The sequence below is a fragment of the Marmota marmota genome, unplaced genomic scaffold (assembly GCF_001458135.2).
Source record: "Marmota marmota marmota unplaced genomic scaffold, marMar, whole genome shotgun sequence".
Classification (NCBI taxonomy): Eukaryota; Metazoa; Chordata; class Mammalia; order Rodentia; family Sciuridae; genus Marmota; species Marmota marmota.
The window spans coordinates 48,124,062-48,147,523 of NW_025999977.1; the positions used below are offsets into that span (position 1 = coordinate 48,124,062).

Below are 23,462 nucleotides of genomic sequence, written 5' to 3' on the forward strand. Positions count from 1 at the left end.
AGAGAGAGAGAGAGAGAGAGAGAGAGAGAGAGAAAGGTGAAAAAATGAAGTCACCTGTTCAGAATTCTTAGCTGTATTTTCAGAACCGGTTTGGGAGGATCTTAATTGAATGAAGTGGAGACAATAGAAAGCTAAGATACTAGTTTGCTGTGCATGTTGGAAGGGGAGGGAGCCCTGAGGATAGAAGGGAAGCAGCTACAGGGGAGGATAAGAAAGTTCAGACCCCTAAGAGAAGGTGTGAGTGAAAGGGCCCGATCTCGGAGGCCCTTTCCGGGTGGGGCAGGCTGGGGAAAGAAAGGTCTTGATCTGAAGCAGGGAGTGCTGTAAGAGTACAGTGTGGACACTGAGGGTTTGGGATACTTGGTTTTGCACTGCTTGTCTTAACATCATTACCAGTTCTCATCTGGGGACCCACGCCTCTTGAATTTCTGCCCTTGGGGTTGGGTGCCCTTCACCCCAGCTCCAGGATGGACTCTTGCCTACAGCAAGTAGTGCATTTCTTTCCCCAAGTTGTAGTGGCCAGGCAGGGCTGGGCCAGCACACTGAGACAGTCAGGAAAAGCCACTGGCCTACATCAGCTGCTGCAGGCATGGGGTGAGGTCCCAGGAAAGTACAGCTGTGAGCTGACCAAGTCCTTCTCCTCGGGGTGTGTGTTCTACGACATTCTCTTACGCGAGGTCACGGGGGTAGGTGACTAATGCTGTGACAGAACGCCTTCTTGGTGAGGGTCAGATTGGGCTAGGTGGGGGTGGGCACATTGGGATGGCAGGGCTAGAGGAAGGCCTTGATGGGAGAGGAGGTGTGGGCAGAGATGAGCACAGTGAGGGAGGGGGCAGTGGGGCATGCTGGGGGAGGGAGGAAAGGAGAAGGCCCAAGTGAGATGGAGGTTAGAGGAGAAGAGCAGCATGCAGGGAGGGCAGGGAGCGTCCAGGCCAGAGCGGAGGCAGAGGAATGCTGGGTAATTGCAAATACGACTAACAAGGACCCTGGACGTTGTGGAATGGTGGGAATCTGGAGAGAGGTACTCTGGAGCCCCTGGCTGCCTCTGATGCCCACCCCAGGAAGGTGGTGTAAGGAAAAGGGGACCATGTCCAACAAAGCAGGACCACCAAGGGCCCGGGAAAGTGCCTAATAACATCTTTTGTGTGCAGCAGACTTTTGTGTTTGTGGAAGACCTTGTCGTCTGTGACTGGGTGGTTAAAAGGCCAACAGGAAGGGCCCAATACTGGTTCTGGGACTTCTCCAGACTCCGTGCTGCAGTGGGGAAGAGAAGCAGGCGAAGTGAAGGCCTTGGTGTGCGACCAGCGTGGCTCCAGGCAGGGAAGAAGAGAAGCCACCTAAGCACAGGCCCTAGGAAGCTGTTTGGGGGACCTTGCTCGGGTGCCAGCTGCCCTGGGCACAGTCCCATCTGAAGCCCACCTCGATTATCTCCAGCATTTCCACCCGGGTGATCTTGCCGTCGCCGTCCAGGTCGTACATGTTGAAGGCCCAGTTGAGCTTCTGCTCGAAGCTGCCCCGGGAGGTGATGGACAGGGCGCAGATGAACTCCCGGAAGTCGATGGTGCCATCCCCGTTCTTGTCAAAGGTTCGGAAGGCATGCTGCGCGAACTTGGAGGCATCTCCATAAGGGAAGAACTGCAAAGCAGAACACACAGGACAGAGGTCAGCAGGGGAGGGAAGTGAAGGTCTTTGGTCTTGGCCCAGAGAGAGCCAAGGGCCAGCGGATGCCCGGGGCCAGGCCTGCTCCCATTCCGGTGCTTCTGGGAGGGTGGGAGACAGAAGGGAGGCCTTCTCTCCTCATGTCCTCAAGCACAGGTTCCAACCCTTTCCTTCAGGTGAGGCTGGTGACATGTGATTTGGGGGTTGATGGTGCCGGGAATCGGTCAACAAGCACAAGGTGCTAGTGCTCCTTCTGTGTGGTCCCTCTGGTCACTCTCCTCCCGGGGCAACTGAGGCAGGTAGCAGCCTGGCAGGGTGGTGCCTAAACTTCTCCCCATGGGGCTGGAGGGAGGTTGCTGGGCATGGTTTCTCCCCCATCAGCTCCAGAGCCCAACCCGAACTTGCTTCCTCCCTCAGTGAGTTCTGGTTTCTGACTTCTTTTTACAGGGAATTTTCTTTTGCAGAACAGACATTTAAAACCCATTAAAAATAGAACATGACTGGGCTTATTTTCGAGAGACATAAAGAGGTTTCTTCACAGAGCCAGCAGTCATGGAGGGTGCGTGGGCGACAGAAAATGGACAGGCAGAGAAAAAGGAGGCAGAGACCCAGAGGAGATAAGACCTCAGAGAGTCAGTCTGGGCTGGCCTGGGTCTCTTTGGACAGGAACCTAGGCCATCACACACAGCAGGGGGTTCTGACCTCTAACAGGAGGACATACCTCAAAGCCAAAAGCAAAAGCAAACCATGTACTATTCAAAGTGGAGAGGCCAGGTACATGGTTCTGCTTCTGGGCAAATAAAACCAGCAACTACAGGGGCTACAGCAATACTGAGGTGGCTCGCTGGTGTTCTTATTTCTTTCTAAGTCATGCTACTGGCTAAGGGGACCTGCTGGCCAGCTGTCTCTGTGTCCCTATGGCTATCATCCTTTGGGGGCATGGGTACATATTTCTCCGTGAACATCTCTGCATTGTGCTCAGTGTAGCTTCACCCTCCTCCTACACCCCAAAGCACATTGGAAGGGGAACAATCCCCCAGAAATCAATATGCCTTTCCACATAAGGATTCAGCACACGAGGTCCTGAGAGGAGACAAGTATTCCAGGGGCCAGAGAGGCTTGTAGAGTTGTGTTTGGGCAGCACTTTAGAGCCACCTGTTTCAGTTCCTATTACAGTACAGAGCATTACCCCAACCTTTAATGGCTTACGGTGATAGCAATCATTGTATTATCTCAGAAAATAAAAATTTGAGGACTATTATGGTTTAGATAAGTGTTCCCCAAAAGCTAATGTGTGAGACAGTGCAAGAAGGTTAGGAGGTGAAATTGGGTTATGAGAGCTTTAACCCAATCCGTGAATTAATCCCCTGGTAAGGATTAACTGAGTGATAACTGTAGGCAGGTGGAGAGGAGGGGAGGAGGATGTGCCTTTGGGGTATATACTTTGTCCTTGTTGAGCAGAGAGCTCTCTCTGCTTCCTGGTGTGATGTCTTGGGCGGCTTCCCTCCACCACACTCTGCACCACATCCTTCCTTCCACCATGATGTTCTTATTTCCTTGCCTCGGACAGTGAGGAATGGGGTCAGCCATCTGTGGACTGAGACCTCCAAAACTGTGAGCCTTCAAGGAAACTTTTCCTCCTAAAAGTTGTTCCAGTTAAGTCTCTTTGTCACAGTTATTAAAAAAAGCTAACTAAAACAAGGACCACTTCTCTTTTCATCACACGTATCTTTCTGTGACTGCGAAAGACAGTCTTGTCCTCTGTTTCCTCATTGTCTGCGTATCTTCCTTCCATTCCTGCTATCCTTCATTGGTCATTGTTCATCAAAATTCACTGAGGCCTTTTCCACCTCAGGCCCTTGTCACAGGAGCTGGGGATGCAGAGACCAATACCTCAAAGTCCCTTGCTCTGGGACCACACAGTTAATGGGGGACTCAACTTAAAATGGTCATGTTATCTGCTAAAGAGCTGGAATACGGGAATGGACAAAGCATTCCTAAAGCTCAGAAAATGAGCAGGGGTTCAAGGAGGGGGCCCCCAATGGGAAAAGTTTTCCTTCCTCTTTGACCAGCTCAGCACAATTCCCATGCATTTCCCAGTGGGCCTTAGGGTATGGACCTGAGGACAGGCTGGCGAATGCTGAGTTTGAAACTGAACAGTTTTGAACTTGAAAAATTCAAATTAAGCAAGTTTGCTCTTCACACACCTTGTGCGTGAGCGGCCTTCCTCCCTTTCTGGGTGGGTGTGGTTTGCTAATGTGTTCATCTGCCTTATGGTCAGGGGCCGGGGTACAGCTGGTTCTTGAGATCTGCCCTCGGGGAGCAGAGTGGGGAGAGCCGTAGGCAGATTCCGAGTCCCCCGCATGCAGTTTCCCTGACCGATGTGCAGGGACAAGGGAGCAGTGGGCATTTTTCTTCATTACTGTCCATTCCTGGCATGGGAGGCTTCCACTTTCTTCTCATAGCATACTTTTAAGTTAAGGGATCTTTGACAGCTTTATCTAAAAATAGCTGGGTACCTTAGGTCAGTATATTAAAAATTAATTTAAACCTGGAAATCCTTCAGAGAAAAATCGATCACAAATTTTGAGCTATAAAAGTTACATGTGGCTTGCAGAAGGTCTATTTACTGACTTCAGCAGCCACATGTTTCCTTGGGCAGAACCGAGTGTGCTCAGGGGCCCTCAAATACCTAGAGGGGTCATTTCTTTGGAAAACTCATCCTATAATGTTCTGAATGCTTTGAGTTTTTCTAATCAGAAAATACCCCTTTTTTTGATGAAATAATCTAACTCTAAATTTATCATTATGGAAAAATAAAGCCACAGTTTCTTTAATCTCTCTAGAAAGAAATCAGGGTCTTGAACCCATACTCATTTCTTTTGGAGGACATCAGGGACCTGAGAAGGACGTGTGTTTTTCACAAACTGTTACTCAAAATTTGTTTTGTTTTGTAAATCCTATGTATTTTACTTCAACTCCTGTATTTCAATGTTGATATGGAAGTAATTTTGGGTGGCAGCAATAAGTACAAACTAATGAATAATAATAGATAAGCATGTTGAGGTTGAAAAACTGCATCTAGTTATTTATGCAGAATTTATAAGGGCTCTTTATCTTTTTTAGTTCTTATAACAAAACCTGACGTTGCAAATTCCATTTGGTAGATAAGAAACAGCCTTTGAAAGATGAAGGTTCCAGGTGTCTGTGGCAGAGACAGGATTTGAATGCAGATTTGTCTGACCACCTCTGCTATACCTTGAGATTTGTCTTGATCAAGTAGCTAAGGAAACAAACCTAAATCCACATTTTAAAAAGCATTATATAACTCTTGGCTTTCTATTGCCTCTAAAGCTTGAAATTCTCTGCTGTATTTATCTTCACCTGCTGGCAGCATCCTGTAGTGCAGGGAATTTACTAAAATGCTACCAAGGGATAGTTTGAATGACTCATTTAGTCTTTAACTCAGCAAATATTTATTGAGCAGCTACTATGTGTCAATAGCTACATTAGCAGATAAAAATAAAAATAGAAAGAAGACAGAGCATTAAGGATGGATAGTGGGGGAAATACATATTAATTAAACCACCACATAAATCAGTATAAAATCCCCGTATGAAACATTGTAAGCATATAGACTCACAAACAAAAGTATCTGAGATGATACAATGAGGTTGACACTTAAAAAAAAAAAACTTAGTATGTCACCCTCCCCTCCCCTACAAGCAGGTGGCTGACAGTTCATGGCTTTTCATCATAGCTTAGAATTTAAGGGTCAGGAATTTTCAGGACCACATAGATCTTCCCTGTTCCACACCCCTCCCCTGAAGGACCAATGGACCAGTGGGCAGGAGAGGAGCCCTCGGCAGACAACAGGCTTCTTTGCATGATTAACCAGCTTCACTGCAAAAGCCTATAGAAGTGGGCCATCCCTGTGTCCCTTTCTGTCCAGCAGTACAAGACATGGCTATGGCGAATGTGAGTCCTGTCCTTAGCTCTACAGACCACAGTGGCCACAGAAAGGCTGTGTGATGGCTGAACAAGAAGTGGATTCAAAACACGGGGCACCTTCCTCTGCAGCCCGCCCCAGTCCTCCTCTGTACCTTCTCACACTACACATCTCTGGTAGTTGGACTCGATTCGTTTCCTCTGAGAACCACCCCCTCTCCCATGATCACGGGTGCCCTTCTGCCTCAGCCTGATGGGGAACGTGGCTCTCCCAGCAGCTCCCCAGCCTGACCTGGGGAGGGGGCCGTCTGTGCAAGCCAAGCCTTGAGCCGGACCTGTCCCCGCCCCCTGTGATGGCCGATGTGCTGGGCCAGGAGCAGCAAGGCGACTGTAGAGGACAGTCTTTCTCCAGGGCTCTGCCCTCGGCCCCTCCTGGCAGAGGCTGGGCAGCCCTCAGCCCTCTGAATGGATTCTGCCCATCAGTTGGCCAGAAGTAAAGCTCACGATAAGACCAAACATCGGAGGATCCCGGGCTGCTCCGCCACCAGTCATGGAGAAGCATGTCTCAATCCCTCCTAGGACCCAGCTGATGTTAGAACTCTGCTACCAGTCAGTTCTGAACTCTCTTCTCTAACGTCTTGATGCCTGTGAACCCACACAGCCAGGTCCCCAAGCTGGGGTCTTCTGTATCGCACCCCTGGGTATGGTTGCTCCAGCTCTGAGGTCACTTCCTTCACCTGCTGGGGTCAACAGGGCTTCCAGCCCCCCCAGATGGCCTGGGCTTGGACCCCCCCCTCAGGTCCTGCCCCTGACACAGGAGTGATCATCCCCTGAGTGACTGAGGCAGGCCCGGGCAGGTCCTATTCACAGGCTGACTCAGCTGACTCTTCAGAAGGTCAGGACTTGGAGGAGGACCATTACCCTAAGTATCTTTCCATCCTTCCACGAAGGGGCTTGGGTGGGACCAAGCCCAGCATTGGTTTGTCAAAGCCCTGGCTCTTCCAGCCTCACTGCCCACAACTGAAGTCTCCTCCTCCTTCTGCACCCACCTGAAGATAGGGCCCTGGACTCTGGGGTCCTGACCTTCCTTGGCCACACTGCAACTCTGAGGGGTCCTGTAGGGGTCTGTGGCTCACACAATCCATCTGCTCTTTGCTTTCAGCCTGTGTGGCTTGCCCACCTCCTGCAAATGACTTGCAGCTCCTCACCCTGAGGGCTGAGGCTCTCAGCGTGGGGGTCCAGTCTCTTGAGCCGCCTTCCTGCACCCTGGGAAGCATGTGGTTGGTGATGGGTCTCAGTGCTCAGGAGCTGGGCTGCTGGTGGCATGGTGGCATGGTATCCTTTAGGGTTAACTTGGTGTTTGGCTGTGGCCTCCAACTCTTCGTGCCCATGGGGTCTAGCCCAAGACAGGCCCTGTTGCCTTGGCAGCTTTCCTGGCCCCACTAACATATACACACGTCTCATCTCCTAGCTCTGCTCTCTAGCCCTCCCATCCATCCTCCACACAACTCTAGAGGGAACAAGGTTACTCCCAGATGCCAAGGCCCTCTGGTCTTGCCTCCATCTCTGGGTCCAGCTGCTGGTCCACTCTGCAGCTGTCTCCTGGGCTTTTTTCACTATGGGCCCCAGACTCTGCTCTCTGGCCGCAGGTATGTCATGGGGGCTTTGTCATGCTTCTGCAGGTGTCTGAAACGCTCCTTTAAGAAAATATTATTTTTTTATTGAAATTAGGTATGTATGACAGCAACATGCATTTTGATTCATTGTACTCAATTGTAGCACAACTTTTTATTTCTTTGGTTGTATACAATGCAGCATCACACCATATGTGTAGTCCTACATGTACCTAGGGTAATGACCTTTCCTAACCCTGTGCCCCCTCCCCTCCCCTCCTCCCCTTTGCCCAATCACAGTTCCTCCATTTCCCCTACCCCACCCATTATGGATCAGCATCCACTTTTCAGAGAAAATATTCAGTCTTTGTTTTTTGGGGATTGGCTTACTTTGCTTAGCATGATATTCTCCAACTCCATGCATTTACCTGAAAATGCCATAATTTTATTCTCTTTTAATGCTGAGTAATATTCCATTGTGTATATATATTATAGTTTCTTTATCCGTTCATCTATTGATGGGCATCTAGGTTGGTTCCACAGGTTGGCTATTATGAATTGAGCTGCTATAAACATATGTGGCTGTGTTACCAAAGTTTGCTGATTTTAAGTCCTTTGGGTATAGATGGAGGAGTGGGATAGCTGGGTCAAATGGTGGTTTTATTCCAAGTTTTCTAAGGAATCTCCATACTGCTTTCCAGATTAGTTGCACCAATTTGCAGTCCCACCAGCAATGTATGAGTGTATATCTTCCCCCACATCCTCACCAACACTTATTGTTGCTTGTATTCTTAATAGCTGCCATTCTGACTGGAGTGAAATGAAATCTTTGAGTAGTTTTGATTTTCATTTCTATGACTAGAGATGTTGAACATTTTTTCATATATTTGTTGATCGAATGTATATCTTCTGAGAATTGTCTGTTCAGGTCCTTAGCGCATTTATTGATTGGGTTGTTTGTTTTTTTGGTGTTAAGTTTTTTGAGTTCTTTATATATCTTGGAGATTAGTGCTCTCTCTGACGTGTGTGTGGCAAAAATTTGCTCCCAAAAGGTAGGCTCTCTCTTCACCTCATTGATTGTTTCTTTTGTTGAGAAGGAACTTTCTAGTTTGAATCCATCCCACTTATTAATTCTTGATTTTATTTCTTGTGTCTTAGGAGTCTTGTTGAGAAAGTCGGGGCCTAATTCGACGTAATGAAGATCTGGGCCTATTTTTCCCTCTAATAGGCGCAGGGTCTCTGGTCTAATCCTAGGTCCTTGATCCACTTTGAGTTGAGTATTTTCCATGCTGAGAGATTAGGATTTGGTGAAATGCTCCTTTTCTGCCCTTGGCTCAGTTAACCCCAATCCTTCTTCAGACCTCACTTCAGTCTTCCTTTTTTCAGGAAAGCCGTCTCTGAGCCTAGGTCAGCCCCACTTATTGCATGCTCGTTACTGGGTCCCCTCTTGGTGACACTTATCACAGTTGCTCACAGGTGCTGGCTCATGCTTTTCTCCCATTTGGCTGGAAGCCAGGGAATGGTTTGCCTTTGTCACCATAGTAATCCCCGGTTCTAGTACAGGTCTAGGCACACAGTAGGTACTCAGTAAATGCCTGTCGGATGAACAAGTGACTCAGCAGCAAGTGTTTTTCAGGCCCCTGGAGCCAGCGGCAAATGGCCAGCCACAGGGTTGAAATGAGTGGTGAAGCTTCCTTACGCCAGCTGTGCTAAAGAAGGCTCGCCATTTGGCCTTCAGACTATTCTCGTTACTACTTGAGCTGATGATTCACGAGGGGTGAATCATCCCAGAGCAGCACATGCACTCGGTCACGTGCATGGGAAGAGGAGAGAGACAGTTTCCCCTTAATTAGAAATGGTGAGTCCAAAAACAGTTTCCTGCCAAAGTGTTCATTCAACAGATCCTCGCAAAAGCCCCAGTGGTGCCAGGCTGTATGCTGAGCTCCATGTGGGCGGGAGGAGGGTGAGGAGAAGCCGTAAGCATAGAAACTGGGCCTGGTCCCTGCCCTCCAGCAATGCAAAGCATCAGGGTGGATGCAGCCCAGATGGGAGCTGCTTCCCCTTGTGGGCTCCCTGGGAGGATGTCAAGAACAGATCCTACCCCAGCCCCATGGGCCGCCCAGGTCTTGAGTGGCTTCTTAGAGCTGCCCCTCCACTGCACCGCTGGGTAACAGGATGTGTTTTCCACTGCACCATGGTCTTTATCACAAGGCAAGTACTATTAGTTCACAGCTTGCACAGTTGCATCTATCATTTAAGAAGAAAAGTTGTCTTAGACTAAATTTCTAGAAAAGGAGCTTTTGCCTCTTGGGTAAGCAATTTTCATTTATGTCCTAGACCAGGTCTCTATGCATGCCTAAGCTGTATACTGTAGGTGGTTTATAAATGCTTATCGGACCAGGATGGATAACAGAAACAACTTGTGAAGAAAAAGATGCTGGACTAAGAGACAGGGTGTCTGGGTGTGGCTAAGGTCAAGCCATCTTCTATCTGAGGACTTCATTTGCCTTGATGTAAAATAAGGGAGACACCCTGCACAAAACGCAAAGCAGATCAAAGACTTGGGCACTAGAACAGAGACCCTGCACCTAATAGAAAAAAGTAGGCTCAAATCTTCACCATGTTGGTCTAGGATATGACTTTCTTATCAAGACTCCTAAAGTGCAAGAAGTAAAGCCAAGGATCAGTAAATGGGATGGATTCAAATTAAAAAACTTCTTCTCAGCAAAGGAAACAATCAATAATGTGAGAAGAAAGCCCACAGACTGGGAGAAAATCTTTACCACATGCACTTCCGATAAAGCATTAATCTCTAGGATATATAAAGAACTCAAAAAACTTAACACCAAAAAAATAAACAACTCAATCAATAAATGGGCTAAGGAACTGAACAAACACTTCACAGAAGAAATACAATTGATCAACAAATACAATTTAGAGAAATGCAAATCAAAACTACTCTAAGATTTTATCTCACTCCTGTCAGAATGGCAATCATCAACAATACAGGCAACTATAAATGTTGGTGAGGATGTGGGGGAAAAGGCACTCTCATACATTGCTGGTGGGACTGCAAATTGGTGCGATCACTATGGAAAGCAATGTGGAGATTCCTTAGAAAATTTGGAATGGAACCACCATTTGACCCAGCTATTCCACTCTTCGGTTTATACCCAAAGGACTTAAAATCAGTGTACTACAGTAATGCAGTCATGTCAATGTTTATAGCAGCTCAATTCACAAGAGCTAAACTATGGAACCAACCTAGGTGTTTTTCAATAGATGAATGGATAAAGAAAATGTGGTATATATATATATATTCAATGGAATATCAGTCAGCTTTAAAGAAGAACAAAATTATGGCATTTGCCAGTAAGTGGATGGAGTTGGAGACTATCATGCTAAGCAAAATAAACCAATCTCACAAAACCAAAGGCCAAATGTTTTCTCTAAAATACAGATGCTAATTCACAGTAAAGGGGGTGGGGCACTAGAGACGAATAGAGTTATCTTAGATTAAGTAAAGGGAAGTGAAGGGAGGGGAGGGGAGGGATTGGGGGGATAGGAAGGAGAGTAGAACAGAACAGACATTATTACCTTATGTATGTGGTGACGGCATGATCAATGTGATTCTACAATATGTGCACTCAGAAAAATGAGAAATTCTATCCCATCTATATATGATATATCAAAGTGCATAAATGCATTCTACTGTCATGTATAACTAATTAAAACAAATAAAAAAAGTTAAAAAAATAAAATGGGGGAGAATTCAGATAAGCTTTGACCTTCCTTAGCTTTTTCTGATCCTGGAAGTAAAACAAACAAACAAACAAACCAATAAATACTGGAGAATAAAGAAAATAACTAATTTGACAAATGGATGGTACTTTCATGTTTTTGGATTTGTCATTAACCAAAGTGCCTATCCCTGCTGTCCCTTGTATCTCATGCTCTCATTATAGGATCAAATTTTGAAGGTGAATATCTCTTTATGTATCCCTATGTCTATGTCTAGGGTGTTTTTATCTATGTCTATATCTTAACTCCATACACACACCTAAATTCCAGTCTATTTCAATCCCTGTCTTCGCTGAAAGTGTCATAGACCCCGAATGGATCGTTGGTTATACAGACTTGAAAGTCAAATGAACTCTCGTTACTTCTGTCCAATGCACAATTTGCACTACAGGTTGTGTCAGTGGCATCTTGATTTGAGGAAGGAGATTCCTCCTGTACGTCTCTTGATGAACAGTCTACCAACTTGTGGTTGGTTCCCATCTATCACCAAACTAGGAGGTCAATAGTACATCATGCTCTGGAAACTGCCAAGCATTTTCATTTAGAGCTATTCTGCTAGATTAGAAAGAAGACTGTTTTATTAAGTCTAAAGTGAATGGAGTTTTAAAACTAGGCAAGAGTTCAGGGTCTTTGGAGGTGCTGGTGGAGATGTGGCTTGTTGGGAAAAGGTGTTCTCGTCCATTGCTCAAAGTGGGTGGAACAACAAATTCACAACTACTTCTGAAACTGTTTATTTTATTCGCCTTCCTCACCAAGAATGAAGTGGTCTCTTCAAGGTCAATTCCCATTCCATCCTACACCCTGGTCATTTCACAGTGTCACAGTGACCATAATGAAACTGCTCAGCCTGGTTGCATCTCAGAATCCTATTAAAATTGCCCTAGGCCAGTGGGCCTGGGATCCCAGAGAGACAGAGCTATTACAACAAAATTGGTGACAGCAATCACAGCCCGAGGTAGGGAGCTTCCAGCTGCAGAAGTTCAACATGTTTGTGAGAAACAAACATCTTTCGGGCAACTGCCTAAGAAGGTGTGCCCTCCATTCCCTGGAAGGGAGGAGTCTTCCTGCCAACTCCAACATGTTCCCCATATTTATCATTTCCTCCCTTACTGCCCTGACTTTGACTTCTGCCCAAATTATACAAACTCCACAAAGTCCGATCTGTGTCATCAGAGGCCTAAGACAAGAGCCAGTTACAGATCAAGAGCAAAGAAGACACACCATGCAGAAGGTGAGGGAGGATGGTATGCCTGGGGTCTGCGGTTGATGTCAGTTCTACAGTTTACTAGACATAGGGCCTTGGGCAAAGGGTTTTAACCTTTCCAAAGCCTTAGTTTCTTCATAGGAATACAGGAGTGAGGTGGGGGAGGATTGGCTACTGGGCTTTCTGGACTTAAATGCATTACATTTACATTGGAATCAAATCAGAATGACTGGGATTAGCTACCAGTTCTTCCTCTAGAGAAGAGCTGGGTGATGAGGGGCGGTGGGCTCCCTTCTCTAGATGGACTGACTAATAAATGTGTGTGATGAGTCCTGCCCGGTGCTTGGCTCAGAATAGGTGTTCAGCAAATCAAAGATGCTATTATTATCATCATTATTATAGTCCAGGCAAGGCTGTACTCTGTATATGTGCCAAAAATGATGAATATTAAAACATACATACAGAGGAGATAATGTTCTTTCATTCTTTTATGGAAAAAATACATTGAATGAACAGTCAGTAATTATCATCCTGTGTGTACCTGTGTGCCAGGTACTGGCTAAGTGCTGAGAGGGATGCAGTAAAGCACAAACGTGGCCCAGGATCTCCCTGTGGTTAGGGAAGCAGAGTCAGAGTCGCAGGCAAAGTTATTAGCAGCAAAGGCCATCCAAGGAGAGCACAGACAGCCATTGATGGGTGTGGAGTTTCCTGGTGTAATGCATCAAATGCATTCTGGTGCATCTAAACCTTCCTTTTAGTACCTTCAAACCCATAGAGAGCCAGGTCTACCAGAGTCTGAATGTGCTCAGAACCAGTAATTCAGTTGAGGTAAGAGATTGCACAACATGAGAAATTCTGAGGGATTGAAGGGCTCTCTCCTCTGCAGAGCAGCTGGGGCAATGTCCCTTCACTCCATGAATCCCAGAGGCTCTCCCATCTCCTATGATTCTAAATCAGCTGTTTTCAACATCATCTTTGACAAAAGGCACTGATTTAATTAAACGTTATTACACTTTCCAAGTGTCAGGCACTGGTTAAAGCACATTACCAATACTTAATCATGTAATCCTCTGTGAACCTTGTGGGGTTGGTGACATGGCTATTCCCATTACATGGATAAAAAAACAGAGGCACCAGGATATTGTCACTTGCCCATGATCATGTAAGTATTAGTATCAGAATTTGAACTCAGGCAGTTTGGCCCTGGGCCTAGACATTCCGTGTCTCTCTTACTAATATAGGAACTCAGAGGTCAGAAAGTGCAAGATCTTCACTGTCCTGTAGTGAACCATCTGCACGCACTCCAGCAAGATGCAGAGCAGGAGGTGTAGCAGCTCTTCCAAAACTTGGAGAGGCAGGTTGCTGAAAGATTGCGTAGGGCTTGGGGCTCTGGCCAGTGCCCAGGGTTCTTGACTTAATGCTCAGTGTGATTTAAGCAGTGGGTCGGGGAGGGAACTGTGGGACCACATCTGGGAAAGGGTTGCATCAATCTCAGGACTCAGAAAAGGTCATTCTTCCTGTGGTTAGAGTATCCATCACAAGCCTGTGCCTGTGCCAAACGCTGACTGCGACCGACCATAGTGGGAACAATGTAAACCGGACAGTGGACACCATGCCCTGCTCTCACCCATGTGCAGAGCTGGGTGGCTCAAGCCTCAGTGTGCAGGCACCTCTCCTGGGTGTCTTAGGAAGATGCAAATTCTCACTCAGTAGGCTTGGGAGGGGCTCAGGGGTGGTTCTGCTTATCTGAGGCACTTCTCAAGATGGGACCCGGAGCTGCCTCTTTCTGACCACACTCCTGCAGAAGAGCATACTCTCCAGGCTTTTGGGATTTGAAGGAGGAAGCCAGGTTGGCTGAGAGATCCAGGATGCATCCTGGAGGGGGTGGCACTTGATGGGTCCTAGAGGCGGCAGGAAGAAGGCAGACACTGTGCTGTGTGTGGTGCTGGGGGGCAGCATGCAGTGCAGGAGGTGCTGGAAGCAAAGCCCAGGGAAGCTCAGCTGGGGAGCAGGGGCAGGAGGATGGAGACAGGGCTGGGCTGGGCAGAGGAGCCTCCTCCTGCCTCGTTCCCTCCTCATTTATGCATTAAAAGTGGTGGCAGCCCTGGTGCCTCTCGGGAAGCTCTCCACTTGCACTTCCATATTTATCTCTCTGAGTCTGCAGGGAAAGCACGGGGCTCCCCTCCACAGGCTCAGGGATAGAGAACTCCCAGGCTTTCCCTGAGGGGAGGGCAGGGCAAGAGGAGCTGGGAATGGTCAGCCTGCCCCAGGGGCAGGGGTGGAGTGGGGCCAGGTGGAGGTGGGCGAGACACTTGCGGGCCAGATTCATTCCTCCTCTCAGTGCCCTGTTTCTTGGCCTATGAATCAGGAGATGGAACAAAATGGCTTAAGGGTCCTCATTCCAGGTACAGCTTTCTGTGATCCAACTATAAAGAAAGGCAAATGTTTTATGATCACTAAAATACCCTCGAAATGCAAGGCTTATTAGGAATACCTTTGGGAGCTGCCCTACCCTCTCCCTCCCTGCCAAAAAAGATATTTTAAGACACAAATTCAAGCCACACATGTAACTTAAATTTCCTAATAGCCATGTTAAGAAGGTAAACAAATACAAATGAAATTAATTTTAATAATGTACTTGTTTTAACCCACTATATTCAAAATACACCACGACTGCATTATTTCCATATGGAATCAATATTAAAGTTATTAATAAGGTGTTTTACCTATTTTTGGACCCGAGTTTTTGAAATATGTGTGTATATCATATGCAGGGAACATCTCAATTCCTTCCAGCCACATTCCAAGTGCTCAGGAGCTGCACATGGCTCACGGCTTTGGTCCTGAACCCCACAGCTCCCAGGGCTAACAATGCCAAAGGATGTGTTTTAATTATGGGCTACTGTACCATCAAAACTTCAAGAACAAGGTCACAGCCTAGGCTTCTGCTGATCCGGGAAGCAGGGGTTCTGTTCAGCAGGAAAACCGCGAGCCTCTGAGATCAGGCTGCAGCCCTCAGGCCCAGGCAGAGGTTTTTTCTTCCTGCCCTGGTGTCCAGAGTCTCTCAGGCCACGCAGAGGCCAGGAAGGCTGGGCCTTCTGCTCACGTGTGGCGCTCTCTGGGATCCACGTGGCCCTCCTAATCCAGGTGCCTGGTATTTTTGTGGCTAATACTTCTTGATCCCGGGCACTGTCACCAGGGGGTGCTATGGTAACCCCGCTGGCTTTCCATCATATTCCTGACACTTTGCCTTAGGGAGGAGCTCACTGGCAAATGCTGACCACTCAGACAAATCAATATCTTTCCCCTTCTCCGCGCAGCAGTAGGAGAGGCAGATTATCTAGGGGAATGGGTGAGGGCTACAGAGCCAAGGTGACCATGTCAGTCCCTGGTTCCACTTCTGAAGTGTGACCTTGAGCAGAGCACTCTGCTTCGGAGCCTCAGTTTCCATGGGTGTGCAAAGACCCACCCAGGGTGACTGGACAGTTGATGCAAAAACTCGTGTGAAGCCTTTTGTATGATGCCGAGCACTTGGAAGATGCTCAAAAGTAGACAAGTAAGTGAAAATAAAAAAGGAGCTCTTTTCCCTTCCTCTCCCCTCGGCATGTGGACGTTTGTGGTGTAGCCCACTTTGCAATTTGTGTCGTCTATAATGACTGAGTATCTTTATCCCAGAGAAGTGTAATTGGCCACACATTGATTGACACCCACGTGCTAGACATCATTTTAAGTCCTTTTATCTGTTTTAACATAATCCTGTCAACAGACCTTTGAGATAGGGCTCATAGATAAGAAATTTCAGCTCAGAGAGGTGAAGTAACTTTCTCAAGGGCACACAGTGAACAACAAAGCTGAGATGTGAATTTAGGAAATGCAACTGGAGAACCTTGCCTGGTGCTGTAGGTCTCCTAGGGGAGAGGGCTTCTGACCTTAAACTCTGAAAACAAGAACTGAAAACCAGGATGAGACATTTGATGATGGCCATAATGATGACTTGAACCTGGCTCTTTCCAAGGTGAATCCCATGGCAGACATTTACAATTTTTTGCATTTTGCCAGCCACCTGTTATCAGCCATCCCTGCAGCCTTCCCGCCGCCCACGGATTTCTGTAGGGATTCTATTTTCTGGAGCATCACTCCCAGAAGGCCTCTGAGATTCCTGGCTCAGCCCCAGCATCCTGACTCTTTGGTCCCCGTGGTTTTGGATGGGATGGGCTTCACAGCCCTTGCCCTTCAGCCCCAGACGTTCTGTGTGACCCTTTCCTTCCCGTGGGACCCCTTCCTTCCCGTGGGACCCCTGTGACTATAGCAGCCAGAGAGGTATTTAATTCCCTGCTCTGCCCAACGGCTTGTTGCTAAGCAGCTAGCAAAGCTGAGATGTGTGGAAGGAAACCCCCATGGTGGCAGAAACAAACACCCTGTGCCCAGAGGTGGGTGTGCGTGCATGTGCATATGTGTGTGCGTGTGCGTGTGCGTGGAGCTGGAGGCTGAGCATCTCCCACTTGGACCCAACTGCCAGCCAGTGTCTGTCCACAGGGCAGAGCCAAGCAGCAGCAGTGACTTCCTTAGCAGCAGGACCGTGGGCAGAAGAGGGGAGCCCTGCTGGCTGGAGGGTTCTAGGGGATCTTCAAGCCTCCCTGTGTGACTCTGGTAGCGAGGTAACCATGTTCTATCGGGGTGGTGTCTCTGCTCCCAGAAGAACAAAAACATACAAATACACCACAACCCCGGGGTCCCTTCTCTCCCCACTCCTACCCGAGGGTCTCTCATCCTGGAGAAGGAATGAAGGTGTCAGGGGAGTGGAAGGGGCACAGTGAGTCTTTGTCTTGGCCTTGTTTTCACTTCCGCACTGCAGGGCATCTTCTCCAACCCGGGCAAAGGAACACATTGCCATTGGGTTTGTTACTTCTTTTCTGGACAACGTGTTGGGAAGAACCCCTAGGCCGGCATGGAGAGAGACAGTATCCTGTGCTGCCCTTTCTCCTGGTCAGTTGAGATGCAAAAGTCGGCCTCTGGTCTTGCCAGGACCTGTGACCTAATTTGTGAGCCCTTGAGCAAAATGAAACTATGAAGCCCTTTTGTTCAAAATTTTCAAAGAATTTTAAAATGGCAATAACAAAGCATTCATCCAAGGATGGGACTCTGCTGAGTGGCCCTGAGCCCCTGTCCCCACCTACCCCACTTCTTTCCCAGGCTCAGGAAGGCAGCAGTGATTTTTGTCTGCACCTGCCCCTAGAATGAGCTAGAATATAGAGAAATGTAACCCTGAACTTCTCTCCTGCCCTGCTTGGTGCTCCCCCACCTTCCCCTCCCACACTGCAGGACCAAAGCCGTTTTGCTGGTCTAGGCTCTCTGGACTTGGGCCCAGCAAATCTCTCCAGTTCATCTCTCTAGCCACCTCGGTCCTCCAAGCCTGAACAGATCCACAGGAAGTCCTTCCAAAGTGCTCTTCTATGCTTTGCCCACATTTCCTTCTCTGCCAGGACTTCCCCTCACTCCTTGTTGGTTCCCACTAGCCCTCTGTCACTTTGCTCTTTCTTTTGAACTCCTATCCCAAGCTGCATCAATGGCTTTCCCTTGAGTGATGGCAACACTCTGACCTGCGTTGGAAGACTGTGTTTGCATACCTGCCCCCAGCTCTGCCACGGCCGCCTCCAGAGAAGGGGCAGGCCTGACTTATTTATGTATCTCTAGTGCCTGGAACACAGTGTGCACTCGATACTTCCTGACTAATGTAATAGATGAAGGTGACCTTCCTCCAGATCTGGTATATGTCTTTTTTTTCCACCCCTTACTTTTAATACTCAATTAACCAAGAGCTATTTTTAATGCTGGTTTCTTTATTTCATGAGTCTTTCATAATTCTTCTCCAAAGGGTAATTTATTTAACATATAATAGAAGGAGATTCATTGTTTATGTTTTTTTTAAAGCACTTCCGTTTTCAGAAAATAGCATTTTTCTTTGATGCTAAAGATAAAACACATTTATGAAGACAGCAATCGAGGAATAATTATCTAAAATCCTACCGCTCAGAGGCAGCCATTATTAACACTGAGCATTGTTCTAGGATTTCATTCATTGATTCAGCGACTATTTATTGAACACTGACAGTTCCACACATCAGGAATACAGCAATGAATCATGCTGATAAAAGCCTTTCCTTTATTCTAGTTATTGTTTAACTATGTGCCTGTGTGGAGCTCCACATGTTCATAAGCACACTCCTTACACACATACACACACACACACACACGTGCGCGTATGTGTGTGTGTGTGTATTTACAATTTCTAACCAGGTTTTTTTCCTTCAGTGATATATCATGAAAATATAGTCATGCTACTGGCTTTAAACATATGACCCTTTTTTGATTAATATCCCATTGTATGCATGCTCCATAATTTATTTAACCAATTTTTTTTCTTCATGCTGGGGATCAAACCCGGGACTCATGCATACTAGGCAAGCTCTCTACCACTGAATGATACCTGCAGCCTTATGAAACCAAAATTTAACCCTCAACCAATTATTTAATACATCTTCATTGTTACCAATGACTTAGTAAAAGTTTTCTATTTATAAAGTTGTTCTGGTTTTCACCTAAACATGGATTGCTGGACAAATTTTATTTTTGACCCATATTGCTAAAGGACTGTCCAGGGCCTAATTAAGGTGCTAATTAGTACTGCACTCTTAATAGCACTGGGCCTGAGCTCTCTCCCAAATCTCTCTCTGACAGAAGAAAAATGGTACCATGTTGTTACCAAGCATTTTTGTATTTCTCTGGCTTCTAGTGAGATTGAATATCTTTTGTATTTTCTTTGGGAAGACTTGCTTGTTTTTAATGTTTTTTTTTTTCCTACACAAGTTAGGATTTTATAGAGTTAAATGCATCAGTATTTTTTAATATGACTTTTGGTTTGGGGTGTCATTTTTTGGAAGGCTTTTCCCACACTGGAATTCAGAATATTCCCTTTTACTTTCTTCTAACTCTTGCCTCTCTCCTTTAACTTGAATAGTCACGTGTATTTTATAAATATAATGGGTAGAAAACTCTCATAGGAATTAATGAAGAGTTCATTTTTTCTTTACTGACTTTACATGTCACTTTATCCTGTTTGTGGGGGACTACGTTTGATCTAGGTTTTTTTCTCCTTTGACTGTCAACCTATACTTTTATCAACAACATAGTATCTTAATTATAAGCTTGTAATGCATTTCAGTATTTGGAAAGCATCGACTTCCCTCTTCATCTTCTGCTTATTATTGGAAATATATTCTTTCAGAGGAACACCAAAGTAATTAGGTCAATTGGCAAAGCAACCAAACCAAGCAAATCCCAATGAGCTTTTGATGGAGACTGCTTTGAGCTGCGACATTCACTTAGGGAAAGCTGACATCTTTGCAATCCTGAGTCTTCCTGTTGAAGAACAAGGAGCATCTGCTGATTTCTGTCTGCCCAACTGACCAGTCTCTGCAGTGTAGTTGCCATCTTCCCTTCTCACAGAGCATCAAGGGTTGACACTCTGGAGGGGAGGCCTTGAACCCTCAGGTGGTCCAAGACACTCTGGGGTAGCACTTCTTTGGAACTCAGTTGTAACCCTGCCAGCTGCTCAATTTGCTGGAATCAGCATGGACATGCACAAAAAGAGGATTTAGGAAAGTCCTGCCCAGGAATAGATATCTCTTTCTTGGGTCTAGAACTCAGTAGGAGGAGCTGGAAGGGCATTTCTCAAGTAAAGTGAATGGTCACTGTTACAGGGGCACTCACCTTAGGGAGGCTTTATGGAAGCAACTCCTTGTCTTCTCACCAACCCTGTGATGTGGTTCGTGTTATCGGTGTATCAGGGAAGGGGCTGAGGATTTGGTGACCTGCCCAACGTCTTCTAGCTAATGATCTGGGATTGGATCCCAGATCTGTCCAGCTTCAAGCTTTTCAACAGAGCCAACCTGAGCATTAAGGGATCTAATTAGAGCTGTTAAAATTCAGTTTGGGTAAAAAAAGAAAAGAAAAGAAAAAAATTCAGTCTGGGATGGGCAGAGAAGGAGGCCAGGGCTGCCTTTCTGAGGGGAGAAGGTAGCTCTAGAGCCCAGGGGCTGGGCACCTGGGAGAGGGGCCAGGAGGGGCAGAGGCCCAAAGAAGATGACAAGAGATATGGGCCAATGTTGGTCTTCCAAAGTGTTGTCTGGTTGTGAGACCCTGTTTTTTTTTTTTTTTAAGAGAGAGAGAATTTTTTTTAATATTTATTTTATTTTTTAGTTTTCGGTGGACACAACATCTTTTTTTTTTTTTTTTTTAATATTTATGTGGTGCTGAAGATCCAACCCAGCGTCCTGCGCATGCCTGGCGAATGCGCTACTGCTTGAGCCACATCCCCAGCCCCTGTGAGATCCCTGTTGCAGGTGAATATTCTCTTTATCCAGATGGAGCAAGGAGCTGTGACACAGAGTCAAGGAAGAGCCAAGGCCAGGGACCGTGGGGTGGCACAGACCAAGGCAGGCAGGGCAAGGCAGAAAACAAGGATGCTGAGAGCAGGTGTGTTCTCAGTACCTGAAGCAGACAACAGAGACAGCTGGCTGCTGAGCCCTGGCCCCCAGAGGTCCTGACAGGACCCACAGCGCTGGCAGGCTCTCAAGCCCAGGTCAGGATGCAGCCTGACGGAGCCCAGTGCCTTCCTAGGCAACGCCTCCAAACTCAAGGACATTAGATGCACAGAGTCAGGCCTCCCTTACACCTCAGAGAGGAGCTCGTGGTACGTGGGTCTTTGGATTCTCCAACGCCATTCTAAAAGGAGGTTTGTATTCCAACAAGCTGAAATCCACATCCGAACGCTTGGATAACCACGGTCCTCACGAATTTCTTTTCTCCCTAGAATAAAGCTACACACCCCCATTCCTGCCTTTGAAGGTGGTCCAGACCCTGATGGAGACATTTATAACACACAAATTTCTATCACTCTTTTACATTTTTCTGTCCATGGTTATCTATAGGTAACCATGTGGACTTAGGCTGGCATTGAAGGACCCCCAACATCCAGTACTCATGTCTTACCACACACCTTCCTCCCTGTGCTGTACGCAGACATACTGAATTATTTGTTTTTATTCAAATTTTTCATGCTTCCAGGCCTCTCATGCCAGCTTAACTTAACAATTGTTGGGTATCCAATATGTGCAGACCCAGATAAACAGAGAGAGAGAGAGAGAGAGAGAGAGAGAGAGAGAGAAGTGATCCAGCCTCTGCCCTCAATAACTCACACTCTATTATGTCTTTGCTCACTCAGGCTAGAATCTGTCCCTGATCTGTGCTTCTCTAACCTTTCGTTTGTACTTCTCCTATAGTACTTATTCTGTTCTTATTTTATGTCTATGTGTCTGGGTCTGCCTTGCTAGATTGGGGTAAACCACCAAGGGGAACAGATCATTTTTTTCTACCTTTGTATCCTTCAAAGCACAGAGCAGGGCACAAGATACCTGCTTCAATGAAAAAGTGAATAAAGGAATAAGCCCCAGGAACAATCACTGATTTGTCTGCATACAAATATGCCATGCATTTGTCTAGTTTCCTCCAGGTCCACTGAGGCAGCTGCCTGCAGTGATGTGGGAGAAGCCCAAACATTTGGCATCTCCCAGGCCTGGGCTAGTATTCTGGCAGTGAAGCTGTTGAATGCTACCTTAAAATGAGGGAGGGGCTGCTGGCATAGTTAAGAACAGCAGGCCTGGACTAAATAGTCCTTTATTGCTTCTATCTCTGGTGAAAACCTTGTCAGGGCTTTCCCTGTTCAGAGTGTCTGCTTCAGCCATGCTGGACCCAGCAGACCCTGGCAATGGTCAGAACAAGCTAGAAGCCAGGCAGGCATCTCAATGCTGGATTTTTCATTGTGTGAGTGAATGTAGGAATCTTTCCTGTGCCTATTCTGAGACTTCTAGTGAGGTTTCTAGCCAGTGACAGAGAGATTTTTACTCTGTCTTGCAATTGTGACCAATACAAGAAACTGAGAATAAAAGGTGCTAAGCACCCCTTATTCTAGCTTCAGAGAGCTGATGGCAGTTGAGGTTCATCATAGGCTCATGAGGTCTAGCTCAAAAAATGGTCTTGCATATGACCATCTTCTCAGGTTGGCTTGGACTTCCTCTGGTGGTTCCAAGAGTGACTGTAAAAGAATGTCAATTCCTATACAAAGGAAGGACTGGCCTTTGTTCCCTGGTTGGATGTTTTCTAGGTAGTTACTTAGTAGCCCCTGTGCTTCTGAATGGGGGAATAGAATTGTAGGGAACGGGAGGGAGCAGTTGTAGTTCCCCAGTTCCTAAATGGATTGGAGGGTGGATGATTCTGCATGTATCCACTGGTCTGGGAGTTGGCCTGGGCACTGGCTGAGGTGGAGTACATGAGTCCTCACATGAATGAGGCCAGACCTGCCAAAGGTCAGTTGTTACAGTTTGGACCTGGAATGTCTCCCATAGGCTCCTGTGTTGAAGGCAGCTTCCAGCTGGTGGTGCTATAGGGAGGTGCTGGAAACTGTAGGAGGCAGGGCCGAGGTAGAGGTGTGCCTTTGAAGGGCTTATTTTGTCCCTAGTCTCTTCCTCATCTCTCTCTGTTTCCTGGTTCCCATGAGGTGAGCTACTTTGCCTCACCATGTCCTTCCACCATGTTGTACTTCTCTACAGGCCCAGAAACGATGGGGCCAGCTGACCATGGCCTGAGATCTCTGAAACCATGGGCCAAAATAAATCTTTCCAGCCCTAAGTTGTTTTTCTCAGGTATTTTGTCACCGTGGTGAAAAAGTGACTGACACAGCAGCCAAGGCTTAGGGGCACCACATCACCATAAGCCTCACTCTTCTAGATGAAGCCCATTGGATACATGGCCAGCCCACATTAACCCAGAGACCATGAGCTGAAAGACCGGCCACGGGTAGAACAGTAATGTTCTTGAATTTCCATTTTTCATACTCCTCCCTGTCCCAGTACACATGAAGGAGTGGAGGAGCTAGTCTGTAGTAGAGGAAGGAGACACTGCTTCAGAGAGAGGATCAGTGACACATCCCACCTCCACTCCCTGCCTCCTCTCTGCAGTCACAGACGAGTCAGCTTGTGCTGGGGAGGGAAGGAGAGCTCTGAATCGAGTTGGAGATGGAATTTTTTTAATGAATAGGACTGAGTCTTAAATACCTGATAACCAATCACCAGGAGTGACTGCAAACCCAGGGAATCTTGCCAAAGTGCTGTCAAGGCAAC

At 46.8% G+C, this 23,462-nt stretch overlaps 1 protein-coding gene across 2 annotated transcripts in view; it reads right to left on the reverse strand.

The window, feature by feature from the left end:
* Vsnl1 (visinin like 1) overlaps positions 1-23,462 on the reverse strand; it is a 102,036-nt gene that overhangs the window by 6,048 nt on the left and 72,526 nt on the right. For both annotated transcript variants that reach the window (XM_015479955.2, XM_048804785.1), the window contains one exon: positions 1,420-1,635. In XM_015479955.2, the coding sequence (XP_015335441.1) occupies positions 1,420-1,635 (216 nt within the window). The remainder of the gene's footprint in view (positions 1-1,419; positions 1,636-23,462) is intronic.